The sequence below is a fragment of the Erpetoichthys calabaricus genome, chromosome 1 (genome assembly GCF_900747795.2).
Source record: "Erpetoichthys calabaricus chromosome 1, fErpCal1.3, whole genome shotgun sequence".
Lineage (NCBI taxonomy): Eukaryota > Metazoa > Chordata > Cladistia > Polypteriformes > Polypteridae > Erpetoichthys > Erpetoichthys calabaricus.
In genome coordinates, this window is record NC_041394.2 from 164,601,228 (window position 1) to 164,616,425 (window position 15,198).

The following is a 15,198-nucleotide window of genomic DNA, read 5'->3' on the forward strand; positions in this document are numbered from 1 at the left end:
ATACAACATGTAGTTTCTAATAAAGACTAATGCTGTTGTTTATGCAGAAAACTTTTAACTCACAAGACAAAGTCAGCATGTGTTAAAAGTACTGTACACAGAAAAAAGGTTACGTTTAACATAACTGATACTTTCTTTTTGTCATTTTTCCCTGCAATATGTCAACCTGTGAGTTTGTTTTCTGAATCTTATCTATGCAAACTTTATTAGTAATTAAAAGAAGCTCTGTCAGCCTGAAATTTAGATACTCAAAAGTTCATCTAATTCTCAATGCAAAGCCAATTTTTTTTATAAAACTACATTTTTCATTGAGAATTAAAATTCCTGGCTGTTTAATTGTAATTCATAAAGCAATCATACTATCTGACTTGTTATACTGTGCTGTAAAAAAACATGTGGGCCTCTTGTTTCTGCATTATTAAATATTTTTCACAGTGAATGTGATAACATCTTAGTTTGGGTCATATAGTATAGTAGTATAGTAATTACTTAAGAGCCTGAGAGAAAAATAGCAGAAATGTTTAAATCTCATTTTATTTTTTTGCTGTTGAAGTAATGAAACATACAGAGTTTAGGTGTCTAAAAGATAAATACTTTCCCACAACTCCACTAAAGCAATAATTTGGTTAGCTGTAAAAAGTAAGATGAGACTCAAGCTAGCTCTGCCTAGTATAAATCCAGTAATCCTTGAAATGTTTTCAGCACAGGTTTTTAAGGCACAACATGCAAAAATATAACAAAGCAATGGAAATCTCTGAAAACAACCTGCTGATGGCTGTCAGCCTTGATAGGCTTACAAAACACTTCTAAGGTAGTGAGGCTCAACGAAACCATAATGTCCCAAACTTGTCTGTGAGAAAGGCAATAAAATTAATGAAAAATCATGAAGTTATAAAGGACATTAGAACAGCATCTAGGAATGCTCTGGTTTATATCATGACATACTGTATCAAAACATCACTGCGCACAAATGGAAAATATGGCAGTTTAACAAACTGGAAATTACTAGTAAGGATATGAATGCTGTCCTTGGATTTGTCAAAAACATACCCAGATGGCCATCAAGAGCTGTGGAACAGTATTTAGGAGCAGGTGGATACAAAGTGGAAGTTTTAGACTGACATATGCACTGCATCTCTGGAGAAATTAAAAAATATATTTCATAGCCAGAAGGGATCCTACTCCATTGAGCCCTTCAGCAAGGCCCTTAACCTGAAAATTGCTCGAGGGGTACTGTACAATGGCTGACTCTGCGCTCTGATCTCCAAAGTTTATGTAAAAAGACATTTTCCCCTTGGGGATTAACAAAGCATATCAAATAAAAAAGTCAGAATGGTAAGAACCTTATACTAGTGGTCAAGCAAAGCAGTGGCAGTTATTCATTTAGGGATGATCTGCTGCAGAAGGACCTAGATGACTTTCCATTATTAAAGGAACGATATATTCATCTCTGTATTGGGGGGATTTCCCTGGAGTACATCAGGGATTAAGTAAAATTAAGTAAAAACATAACTGGGTATTATTGTAAAACATTGACTAAAAACACAAGCTATTTTACATTACAATTTGTGAAGAAAAAGAAAAGTTTCCTAAACCTAAACCTCATTGAGATGCTGTGTCAGGATTGGAAATCAAGTTGAAACAACTGTATAAGGAGTAGACACTTTCCTTATACAAAAGATAGGAGCAATAGGTATCACATTCATTTCTTCATTCAGTGTATGAAATAATTATTAGACTTTTTTTGTTGTTGCTCTATTCATTGTCATTTCTATTTAAGAGTAACATACGACGTTTGACAAAGAAGGGGAAGGCATTAAGGTTATATGGTAAGCCAATAGATAACTTGTCCCAGGATATCTCATCCAGATAAATTTTAAAGGTTGTCAAGGCTTTGCATTTCATCTACATGACTCTGATATTTTGTTCCAGATTTGCATTGTATGAAGAAGTTCTTGCTGGTTTCTGTTTTATATATACTTCCCCTTAATTTCCAATGGTGTTGTCAAATACTTGTTTCACTATTCAGGTGAAAGAATTTTGCTGGATCCCCTTTGTTGATGCCTTTGAAAGTTTTGAACACCTGGGGGGTATTCCAAAGGTGCACTTAGCAAGCATGCTTTGCTTAAATTGACAAGCTGGGCTTATTTCAGACTGTTTTGGATCCACCAAAGATGATTAGAGCAAGTCACACTTATTCATCTCTTGGTTAATAAATTGCTTACATTAATCTGATATGTTTGTTAGAACATGGTAAAACATTAAAAGCTATACTGTCCATTGAAAATATTATTGATGCACAAGTAAGTCTTTTTAAATTATATTGATGCAATGTATATGGTTAGTTGTCTTATGCAATCAGCTATTCTGATGATGGCAAACTCCTTTCCATGAGTGACATTCAACCCACTCCATCAGTGAAAGAAGCTGCAGCTTTTCTTTTGCTGCTAAATGTGCAGTATATGTTTGCACATACTGTAAATGTAGATTCTAGTCTTTCTGAAGTATGTTCTTGAACATAATTTTTACTTGTGGCCAAGTGCATTTAAATTTGAAGTCTGGAATTCACAAACTAGTATTTTTACAATCTAACTGGGGTATTCAAAGAATACTTAAATGTGAATAATTCCATTAACATTTAATTATGCATTTCACAAATTCACAATTATAATGTATTGAGATATTAAAATGTTCTGCTGTAGATTGCCACACAACCTCTTTCTCTCTCTTAATATTTAGTGTGATTATAGATCAAGGACTATATTTTATTTAGCTGTTGAATGACCACCACTCTCTTTGGTATATGGTCTTCTATTTTATAATTATTTCATTAAACTCTAAACTTTCCTGAGCTATCTCATAATACTTCATGCATTCATTTGACTTCAAAATTAAAGACATGTGCTATAGATGTTTCATTCTTCTCTGTGTTTTTAAGTCATGATAGATGTTTTTGAAGATCTTTTTTCATGGCCACTTAAATATCAGAAGTGCATGGATAATAATGATTACCCAAGCTCGTGTTGAGTTAACGAGAAACACTTTGCATTCATGGAACCAATTGAGTTTCAATTGTAAGATGAGGCTTATACAGGTAACTTACTCAGTTAAGTCTCAATTTCATAAGCGTGTCTTGCAGAATATCCTGTGGATGATGTCCCTCACAGCCTTCTCTGCTCAGTACTAAAGAGGTTTAATTTCTTAAAATTGTTACAGTAGGATATGTCCTGTTGTCCTGGGATACACTTGGTTGCTTTCCTCTGCACAGTTTGAACAGTCTGTTTTGTAATGTGATGACAAGCACTGCATACAGTACTCCAGATATTGATTCACTAATATGTTATAAATGCTGGGCATATTTGTCTCTTGAATAATATCTGAATGGTTCTTACAATGTAACATTTTTTTGTCATTTTAATTTTTTCTACACTTTTCTTTACAATGAGAATATTGTGTCAATATAAACCCCTAAATTGTTCTCGGAAGTTCCATCCTGTAAGACAAAACTTGACACTCTTTTGCATTTAATAGGTTCACCAAGTGTTCACCATTTTTCAGTATTGTCAAGGTCTTTTTGAATTTTTTTTACTGCTGGTTTAAACCCATGTTGACTATTATCTAGCATACTTTTCTTCGTACAGGTACTCATCTATGCCATGCAATATTATTTAAACTATAATCATCAATAAATCAGAAGTGAAACTTTTTCGTCTGAAATAACCAGGATCCATTTCATCTCCCTTGTTGTAGATTGGAGTCATATAATATAAGGTTTTGGTTGGCAATCGGAGGACACTCCCTGAAAAAATATTGAATAATGCAGAAAAACCTTTTTATATCATTGAAGGAGGAAGAATAATATTGGACTAATTTGCACTTCAGACTTCAGCTGAATGTGAATTCTCACTTGATTCTCACCTTGATCCCCCATGGCATGTTGAAGGTCAATGGAAAACTGAAAAAGTCAATCTGTGCGAGTTATTCATTTTAGATGTTGTTCTAAGAAAGTGACATTTGTTATTCTCCTGTTATACAACAAGAGCTATACTGTGTGTACTGGAAGGAATGAGTCTTTCTATTAATTTAAGACTGTGGCAGAATACCTGAATATGAGTTGGAATTTGTTTCTGAAACAAAAAAGAGACTTTATTTGTCAGATCATCATCATATTCTCAGAAATCACAACAATCAAATAGTAGTATAAAAATGTGAGAAAGCTTTATAATGCAGGTTAAACTGTTAATTTTAAATATTTAGGCATGCTTGAGAAGTCACCTGGGAGAAACATCCCTGGTTTTCCTAAAGAATGGTCCAATCTGAAAATTAAAAGATAAATAAATTTAATCAAGAACGTATTATTGCATAATATGTTGAATGTCTAATAAAAAAAAACTTTAAAATGCCAAAATTAGTAGAAACATTAATACTTTAATGGGTAGAAGAAAGTATACGAACAGATACTGTACTTTTAAATGCTCCCTTAAAAATAATGCTTCCCACCTGCTCATACATCTATATATTTTCTGACCCCTTTTTTGCCATCACAGAGCTACGAAAGCATGCCTATCCATTGATCATTAGGCACAAGTAAGGGACCTAACCTGGACACTCCTGATTCTGGGCCAGGAAATGAACCCAGGAACTCAGAGTTTATGATGTGGCATTGCTAGTTAATTTAACACCATCCCATCCTGCATTAAAAATGAAGTCAGGCTCTAGCAGCACATTACACATTAATCATTCAAACACATCGCAGTTTTTAAGAATCAAAACTGAGGGAACATTGAATGCTGGTTGTCTTTTAATCTTGAAGGTTTAGCAGTGAATAATGAATAGTTCATTTTTTTTTTTTGTAAAATTTGATCAAGCCAGTCAAGGACTGTAGATATTTTGAAGGGTCCTGTTAAATGTCTGGTCAGAATTGCAGCGGTAAAATCAAGATGAAACTTATATTAATTAGCTGCATTATATGTAGTGTAGTTTGTAAAATTGACAATAAAAAATAACGCTTATGTACATGACACTCAATCCATGTGCCTGGACCATGTCTTAAATGCTACTGAGGTACAGAGATGAAAGCCAAGTATCAGCTGGAAACATCAGTCGGTCCATCCATCATTAAACCTAGTTAATCCGGTTCAGGATCCTGAAGCCTATTGAAGCATCATTAAGTTCAAGAGAGGAATCAGCCCCGGATGTGGCAGTAGTTCATTGCAGGGATTGGTCACACATTTGGGGCGGAGTGGTGGCTCTGAGGTTAAGGATCTGTGCTGGTATCCAGAAGGTTGCCGGTTCGAATCCCCATCACTGCCAAAAGAGATCATTAACCTGTAATTGCTCCGGGGGTGCTGTACAATGGCTGACCCTGCGCTCTGACTCCAAGGGGTATGCAAAAACTAACAAATTTCTAATACAAGAAATTGTATAAGGCGAAATAAAGAACAAAAAAAAAATACCCACACTCACTTATATCAAGCCAATTTAGAGCTGCCAATTATTCCAACAAAAGAAAAATGACCTGGTGGAGAACATGCAGATGCCACACAGATAGCAACCAGAATAATCACTGCAAAATGATGCTGCCTACATGGGAAATGTATTTCTATAAAGATGGGAATGCTTAGATTGCTATTCCAATGAAAAGTGGAGACAAAAACATATTCTATTATATAAAAAAATATTCTACAGATGAATATACTGTATTGAAAATTATTTTAGACAAAATCTGCAGAGGACCTGCACCCATGGTGCTCGGCCGGGCACAGATCGAAGAGGCAACGTGGGTTCCCCTTCCCATGGGCTCACCTCCTGTAGGATGGGCCAAGGAGGTCGGGTGCAGTGTGAGTCAGGTGGTGGCTGAAGGCGGGGACCTTGGCGGTCCGATTCTCGGCTATAGAAGCTGGCTCTTGGGACATGGAATATCACCTCTCTGAAGGGGAAGGAGCCTGAGCTAGTGCACGAGGTTGAGAGGTTCCGACTAGATATAGTCAGGCTCAACTCAACCCTCCTTGAGAGGGGCTGGACTCTATACCACGGAGCTGCCCCTGGTGAGAGGTGCCAAGTGGGTGTGGACATACTTATTGCCCCCTGACTTGGAGCCTGTTCATTGGGGTTCACCCCGGTAGACGAGAGGGTAGCCTCCCACTGCCTTCGGATGGGGGGACGGATCCTAACTGTTGTTTGCGCGTATGCGCCAAACAGCAGTCTGGAGTACCCACCCTTTTTGGAATCCCTGGAGGGGGTGCTAGAGGGGTTCTATTCAATAAGGGCGCGCACAAAAAGGCGACCTTCAAAAGGGCGACCTCAATTGGGCGCGGAGAATAAAGGCGCACGTAAATAAAAGCGACCTTCAAAAGGGCGACCTCAATTGAGTGCCGAATAAAGGCGCGCGTAAATAAAGGAGCATTGCACATAATCTACAGCTTCAAGTGTAACTTGCTTTCACCTTTTTATACATTCAGTCATTGCCTTAATCTAATTTTCTGTAATTTTGAAAACAACGAAATATAGAGAGCTTTAGAAATAGTTCGTTAGAAGTAGTTCGTTAGAAGTTCATGCATTAATTAATTGGATGTTTTAATATTCTTGCTTTCACCTTTTTATACGTTCAATCATTGCCTTTATCTAATAAATTTTCTGTAATACTTTTGTTGCGTTTGCCTTTATTCGCTGCGCCCAATTGACGTCACCCTTTTGAAGCACTCCTTTATTTATGCGCGCAGTTATTCGGCACTCAATTGAGGTCGCCCTTTTGAAGCTCGCCTTTATTTACGCGCGCCTTTATTCGGCGCTCAATTGAGGTCGCCCTTTTGAAGATCACTTTTATTTATGTGCGCTTTTATTCACCGCACCCAATTGAGGTTGCCCTTTTGAAGGTCGCCTTTTTGTGCGCGCCCTTATTGACGGATACCTGCTAGAGGGCGCACCTGCTGGGGACTCCCTCGTTCTGCTGGGAGACTTCAATGCTCTCGTGGGCAATGACAGTGAGACCTGGAAGGACGTGATTGGGAGGAATGCCCCCCCCAATCTGAACCAGAGTGGTGTTTTGTTATTGGACTTCTGTGCTCGTCACGGATTGTCCATAATGAACACCATGTTCAGGCATAGGGGTGTTCATATGTGCACCTGGCACCAGGACACCCTAGACCTCAGTTTGATGATCGAATTTGTGGTCGTGTCATCGGACTTGCGGCCACATGTCCTGGACACTCAGGCAAAGAGTGGGGCAGAGCTGTCAACTGATCACCACCTGGTGGTGAGTTGGCTTCAATGGTGGGGGAGGATGGCAGTCAGGCCTGGTAGGCCCAAACGTCTTGTTAGGGTCTGCTGGGAACATCTGGCAGAGTCCCCTGTCAGAAGTAGCTTCAACTCCCACCTCTGGCAGAACTTCGACCACGTCCCGAGGGAGGTGGGGGACATTGAATCTGAATGGGCCATGTTCCGTGCCTCTATTGTTGAGGCGGCTGACCGGAGCTGTGGCTGTAAGGTGGTCGGTGCCTGTCGTGGTGGCAATCCCTGAACCTGTTGGTGGACACCGGCGGTGAGGGATGCCATCAAGCTGAAGAAGGAGTCCTACAGGACCCTTTTGTCCTGTGGGACTACAGAGGCAGCTAACAGTTACCGGCAGGCCAAGCAGAATGCAGCTTCAATGGTTGCTGAGGCAAAAACTCGGGTGTGGGAGGAGTTTGGGGAGGTCATGGAGTACGACTTCCGGAAGGCTTCGAGGAGATTCTGGTCCACCATCCGGCGTCTAAGGAGGGGGAAGCAGTGCAGTGTCAACGCTGTACATGGTGGGGATGGTGCGCTGCTGACCTTGACTCGGAACGTTGTGGTTCGTTGGAGGGAGTACTTCGAAGACTTCCTCAATCCCACTAACATGTCTTCCAATGAGGAAGCAGAGCCTGGGGACTCGGAGGTGGGCTCTCCCATCTCTGGGACTGAGGTCACCGAGGTGATCAAAAAACTCCTCGGTGGCAGGGCCCTGGGGGTGGATGAGATACGCCCGGAGTTCCTAAAGGCTCTAGATGTTGTAGGACTCTCTTGGTTGACACGCCTCTGCAACATCGCATGGACATCGGGGACAGTGCCTCTGGATTGGCAGACCGGGGTGGTGGTCTTCCTCTTTAAGAAGGGGGACCGGAGGTTGTGTTCCAACTACAGAGGGATCACACTCCTCAGCCTCCCTGGAAAAGTCTATTCGGGGGTCCTGGAGGGGAAGGTCCATCAGATAGTCGAACCTTGGATTCAGGAGGAACAGTGTGGTTTTCGTCCTAGTCGCGGAACAGTGGACCAGCTCTACACCCTTAGCAGAGTCCTGGAGGGTGCATGGGAGTTTGCCCAACCAGTCTACATGTGTTTTGTGGACTTGGAAAAGGCGTTCGACCGTGTCCCTCAGGGAATCCTGTGGGGGGTGGTCCGGGAGTATAGGGTACCGGACCCCCTGATAAGGGCTGTTCGGACCCTGTACAACCAGTGTCAGAGCTTGGTCTGCATTGCCGGCAGTAAGTCAAACCCGTTTCCTGTGAGAGTTGGACTCCACCAGGGCTGCCCTTTGCCACCGACTCTGTTCATGACTTTTTATGGACAGAATTTCTAGGCGCAGCCAGGGCATTGAGGGGGTCTGGTTTGGTGGGCTCAGGATTGGGTCACTGCTTTTTGCAGATGATGTTGTCCTGTTTATTTCATCAGGCCGTGATCTTTAGCTCTCTCTGGATCGGTTTGCAGCTGAGTGTGAAGCAGCTGGGATGGGAATCAGCACCTCCAAATCCGAGACCATGGTTCTCAGCCGGAAAAGGGTGGAGTGCCCTCTCAGGATTGGGAGCGAAATCCTGTCCCAAGTGGAGGAGTTCAGATGTCAGAGGGGGACATTTTTTTGTGCACTGGGTGGTTTCATTAGGCACCCATTGTTGGGACTGGGGGATGAGAAGTTAAAAGGCTGTCTGCAGGATGTAGGTACTGTATTTGCCGTATTGCAAAGGAGTCACTTGGGCTGGTTGAGATTACAAACAATACCAAGTTGTGATAACAGAACTGCTCCTTCCTTGGAGGATATCTGTATTTACCTGAAATTAACATGTTTGACAATATTGGTTTCTAATCAGCAGATCTGTACTCATTAATGGTTGGTAACAATACATGTTGTTAACTTGTGTTTTCATTAATTGTTAAACCCAGGAAATTTAGATGTGCCATTGATTAAACTGATTGTCCAGGACTGACAACAGCAGGGACTAAAGGAGATTTAAACTTCTGGGCAGCAGAAGGCAGGGAGGGACAGTCCACTGAGAACGCTGCCAAGACACTTGGACAGAGCACAGGGGCTCGTAGGCAGACGAGGGTACCTGGCTGGCACGACATGAGGCACAAGGACGGCAACTCTTCCAGGGAGGAAGAGACAGCTCCACAAGGAGACGCCGGATGTGGGTTCAGCGAGAGAGGGAATCCGCATGAAAGGACCAAGCAAAGCTGACAGACGAGAAATGAGGTGTGCCTGGGTCACAGCAACACAAGGAGCCCAAAGTGGGAAAAAAAAGGAACGATGAAGAGACGCTGACAGGGATTCAACAATTTGACACAACTTCTTTTGGGATACGAGTGTCCGGTGAACAGAGTGCATCCTTGGACAGTTGAACGATTAAGTGTTGGGGTAACACAGTGCGCAAACTGGACTCTGCACCACTAAAGGTTGTATCCTCCAATTCTTGCTTTTAACGGACTGTTAGAGTGTGGACTGTGTGCTTTCCTTTTAAAAAAGGGAAATTCATTCCTGATATGTTTAGATTTTGTTAGGTTCGTTTATCTTTTTAATGTACTTTTTATTGTCTTGTATAATAGAACTTACTGTTGCTTTTTTCTGAAATTACTGTTGTGTCTTTCATTGTGTGTTTACTCACCACCCAATTTAAAGAAACCTGTGTGCTATTATCAGTAAATTTCTTGAGTTCCCAGTCTCTTAATAAAACTGGGTGGCGTAGTCGGATATTTTAATGGTGTCTAAGTTAGATTACCTGTAAGTGTGACCAGACACCCGTCACACAATTATCTCGGGGTCTTGTTCACAAGTGAGGGAACAATAGAGCGGGAGATTGACAGGCGGATCGGTGCGGCATCTGCAGTGATGCAGGCTCTGCATCGGTCTGTTGTGGTGAAAAAGGAGCTGAGCCGAAAGGCAAACCTCTCAATTTACCAGTCTATCTACGTTCCTATCCTCACCTATGGTCATGAGCTATGGGTAGTGACCGAAAGAACGAGATTGCAAGTACAAGCGGCTGAAATGAGTTTCCTCTGCAGGGTGTCTGGTCTTTCCCTTAAAGATAGGGTGAGAAGCTTGGTCATCCAGGAGGAGCTCAGAGTAGAGCCACTGCTCCTCTGCATCAAGAGGTTTCAGATGAGGTGGCTCGGGCATCGTCCCTGGTGAGGTGTTCCGGGGATGTCTAACCGGGAGGAGGCCCCGAGGAAGACCCAGGACACGCTGGAGGAACTATGTCTCTCGGCTGGCCTGGAAACGCCTCAGAATTCCCCTGGAAGAGCTAATAGAAGTGGCTAGGAAGAGGGAAGTCTGGGCATCTTTGCTCATGCTGGTGCCCTCATGACCCGATCTCGTATAAGTGGAAGAGGATGGATGGATGGATGAAAATCTGCAGAACAAATGACTGCTTTAAGATTAGATTTTTCACATTATTCACCATCCACAAAATTCTGCTAAAATTGTATAATTTGTTTGTTATCCCTTAAGTAAATAGGCATTATTAGTTTTTAGCATTTGCATAGTATTTAGTTAGTAGTTAGTCCTTGTAGACAGTTGAATAAGTAATGTAAAAGAATAATTAACTGGTAATGAATATAATTATTAACATCAACTACAAATGTGGCTCATTGAATGCACAAATGTGACTACATGTTATTTCAAAAAAGCATACATTCATTTCCAAATCCACAATCCTATTAAGAGGTTGCAGAAGATCGAGGCCTATTCTTGTGGTACTGCGAGCAAGACAAGAAACAACTCTGGATGGTAAACCAGATATCACAGAGCACACAGATGTACACAACCACGCTCACACCAGGGTAATTTAGATTTGCTGCTTTACCTAACACACAAAACCTTGGGATAATGTCGGAAAACTGGATTACTCAGAGAAAACAACGGGAGAATGTGGAAACTGCACAGTGAGATTTAGATTTAATGCCAATTTTCTGTTTAATTTATGTAGTCATCTAGGGTCAGATTAAAAAAAGCTTAGTTATAGTACACATGAAAAAAGGTTTAAAATGTACAACTTTTCATGCAAAAGTCAGGATATACAGTACTGTGCAAAAGTTTTAGACAGGTGTGAAAAAATGCTGCAAACAAAGAATGCTTTCAGAAATATAAATAATGATTGTTTATTGTTATCAATTTACAAAATGAAAAGTGAGCGAACAAAAGAAAAATCTAAATCAAATCAATATTTGGTGTTACTACCTTTTGCCTTCAAACCAGCATCAAACCAGCATCAATTCAAAGATTTCAAAGCAGACTGGGGTTTCAAGATATGCTGTTCAAGCTCTTTTGAAGATGCACAATGAAACGGGCAACGCTGAGGATCGTAGACGCAGTGGTCGGCCAAGGAAACTTAGTGCAGCAGATGAAAGACACATCAAGCTTATTACCCTTTGAAATCAGAAGATGTCCAGCAGTGCCATCAGCTCAGAACTGGCAGAAACCAGTGGGACCCAGGTACATCCATCTACTGTCTGGAGAAGTCTGGCCAGAAGTGGTCTTCATGGAAGAGTTGCAGCCAAAAAGCCATACCTCCGACGTGGAAACAAGGCCAAGCGACTCAAGTATGCACGAAAACATAGGAACTGGGGTGCAGAAAAATGGCAGCAGGTGCTCTGGAGTGAACAGTGAAGCATGGTGGAGGTTCCTTGAACGTTTTGGGGCTACATTTCTGCAAATGGAGTTGGAGATTTGGTCAGGATTAATGGTGCTCTCAATGCTGAGAAATACAGGCAAATACTTATCCATCATGCAATACCATCAGGGAGGCGTATGATTGGCCCCAAATTTATTCTGCAGCAGGACAACAACCCCAAACATACAGCCAAAGTCATTAAGAACTATCTTCAGTGTAAAGAAGAATAAGAAGTCCTGGAAGTGATGGTATGGCCCCCACAGAGCCCTGATCTCAACATCATCGAGTGTGTCTGGGATTACATGAAGAAACAGAAGGATGTGAGGAAGCCTACATCCACAGAAGATCTGTGGTTAGTTCTCCAAGATGTTTGGAACAACCTACCAGCCGAGTTCCTTCAAAAACTGTGTGCAAGTGTACCTAGAAGAATTGATGCTGTTTTGAAGGCAAAGGGTGGTCACACCAAATATTGATTTGATTTAGAGTTCTCTTTTGTTCATTCACTGCATTTTGTTGATTGATGAAAATGAATGATTAACACTTCTATTTTTGAAAGCATTCTTTGTTTACAGCATTTTTTTACACCTGCCTAAAACTTTTGCACAGTACTGTATAAAAGAGAACTTGATGGGAAAACTTGTGTATATTTACAGTAACTCTGACCCATCCTTACAAAACATTTTGAAGATAATTGAAAATGACAAAACCCTTAATCAAGTAGGGAAATGCAGCCAAACCAGTTAAATGATGACTCATGTGTATAATAATTCATATCACTTAGCTGTTATTATAATACTAGGGGGCTCCGCCCCCTGCACGCTTCGCTCGCCAACCCCTGGTCTTGGGTAACCCGAAATACATTTGATAGAGATTATTGTCTTTCTTGGTGATTGTTACATATGTATCATGTTCACTGCCACGATATCTGTAGGTCTATCTAATATATGTAAATGACAATAGCAGTCTAATTGTTATGTTATGTAGGTATAGATGTGCAGATCTATGTATGAGATATATTGGAGTATAAAGGTGTAGATGACGTATATAGGAAGTACAGATATACACAATACTTGTAGTATAGATGGTGTGTTGTCCGTGAATGAGTTTTCCTTGCTATGGAGTTATTATAATCTTAACGTTAACGTCACATGAATGCCGAACTCTTGAGAAGGCTACATAAAGTTGTCCATGTCTAAATACAGGCTCAGAGAGGTAAAGGCCGACTCTGTCCATGGTCTGTCTTTGGGATTTGGTGATTGTCATGGCAAATGCTGCTTTAATGGGAGATTGGCATCGTTTAAGTGAACAGTATTGTTAGCAACCATTAATAATGTATCACTGTAATGTGCTTCACATATGCTGTGTAGTTTGGACGTTTGGGGATTCAGTCCGTATAATACGGAGTGTTCATTTATCAATATTATACCTCTGGTGTCGTGTTTGTGTTCTCTGTGGTTGTCGTTGTAGGCACTCCGTACTATGTCGGGTTTGACCATGCTGTGGTTTGTGGACGTTTGGGGACTCCGTACTTTCTCTGGTTTGACTGTGGGGTGGGACGCCGAGGCCTCTTGTGTTTGTTACTTCCATGAGTACTTAAAATATTGTATTACTGTAATGTGATTCACATATGCTGTGGAGTCCGGATCTTTGGGGAGTCTGTACTATCCTGGGTTTTTGGCTGTGGTGTTTTAGACGTGCGTTGTAGGCGCCTGCACCTTCCGTACTATGTCGGGTCTGACTATGCCGTGTAGTGTGGGCAATGTACGGTTCCGTACTCCTCCATCTGGTCTCGTGTCTGTGTGTTCTGTGGTTGTACTGTTAGTAATGTATCACTGTAATGTGCTTCATATATGCTGTGTACTCTGGACGTTTGGGGATTCTGTCCATTTAATACGTAACGTTCGTTTATTAATATTATACCTCCGGTGCCGTGTGTGTGTTTTATATGGTTGTCGTTGTAGGCGCATGTGCTCTCCGTACTATCTCGGGTTTAACTATGCTGTGTCTTGTGGACGTTTGGGGACTCCGTACTCTCTCCGGTTTGATTGTGGGGCGGGACGCCGAAGCGTCTTGTGTTTGTTTTTTCTGTGAGTACTCATATTATTGTATTACTGTAATGTGATTCACATATGCTGTGGAGTCCGTATCTCTGGGGCTTCTGTACAATATCGGGGTTTTGCCTGCGGTGTGTTAGACGCACGTTGTAGACGCCCGCACCTTCCGTACTATGTCGGGTTTGACTATGCTGTGTAGTGTGGACGGTTAGGGTTCCGTATTGTCTGGGCGCGTTGCTTTATTTCATATTTCCGTTAGTTGAGCTCTTTTGTTTTTGGCAGTGTATCAGAATTCGCTTGCGGTGGTTAGCTATGGTTCAGAAGCGCGTTGTAGGCACCTGCGCTTTCCGTACTATCTCGGGTTTGATTATGCTGTGTGTTGTGGACCTTTGTGGACTCTGTAGTTTTTCCCGTTTCACTCTGGGGCGGTGGGCTGAATCCTCCTCCTTTCTGTGTGGCTGTGTCATTAGTCGTTAGCTATGGGCGTGTTGTTTCTGTGTGGCTGTGTCGTTAGTCGTTAGCTATGGGCGCGTTGTCGCTTCATATCTTATTTACGTTAGTTGATCTCTTTCGTGTTTGAGCCGTGACTCCTTCGTTCGCAGTGGATCAGACTTCGCTTGCGCCTTCCGTACTATCTTTGTGGACCTTTGCGGACTCCATAGTGTCTTCCGTTTGACTCTGGGGTGCAGTGCAGAATCCTCTTTTCTGTGTGGCTGTGTCGTTAGTCGTTAGCTATGGGCGCGTTGTTGCTTCATGTCTTATTTACGTTACTTGAGCTCTTTCGGTTTTGAGCCGTAACTCCTTCGTTTGCGGTGGATCAGACTTCGCTTGCGGTTTATGAGACGCGCGCTGTAGGCGCCTGCGCACTATGTCTCCTGGGTCCATCGCCGTGTACCTGCGTCTGTGCCTTCCGGTTTACCATTCTCGGTTAGTAATATGGATGTGTTTACATGACATACATATTAAACCTGAAATGTGCTTAATATGATGTATAGATTCTATTTTAGTTCACTTTAAAGATTGTCAGTGTTGCATTTTGCAGTGTAGAACATTTTATTTTTTGTCAGTTTATATCTGTTACATGTTGCCACTTCTCATGATTAGAAACCAAAAAACAGCAAAAACACTATATGATTAACCACCTGCATACAGAAAGCTCTAAATAAGATGTCCTATAGCCTATTCATAGCCTAATGGTTTGGCACAACATGGCTTTTTTGCTTAAAAACAATGCAAATTTTCATATT

At 41.6% G+C, this 15,198-nt stretch overlaps 1 protein-coding gene across 1 annotated transcript in view; it reads right to left on the bottom strand.

The window, feature by feature from the left end:
- The window catches only part of LOC127526149 (potassium voltage-gated channel subfamily KQT member 1-like), a 426,478-nt gene that overhangs the window by 131,442 nt on the left and 279,838 nt on the right, over window positions 1–15,198 (bottom strand). Inside the window, exon 9 of the mRNA XM_051920670.1 lies at window positions 4,276–4,316. Coding sequence (XP_051776630.1) covers window positions 4,276–4,316 — 41 coding nt within the window. The remainder of the gene's footprint in view (window positions 1–4,275; window positions 4,317–15,198) is intronic.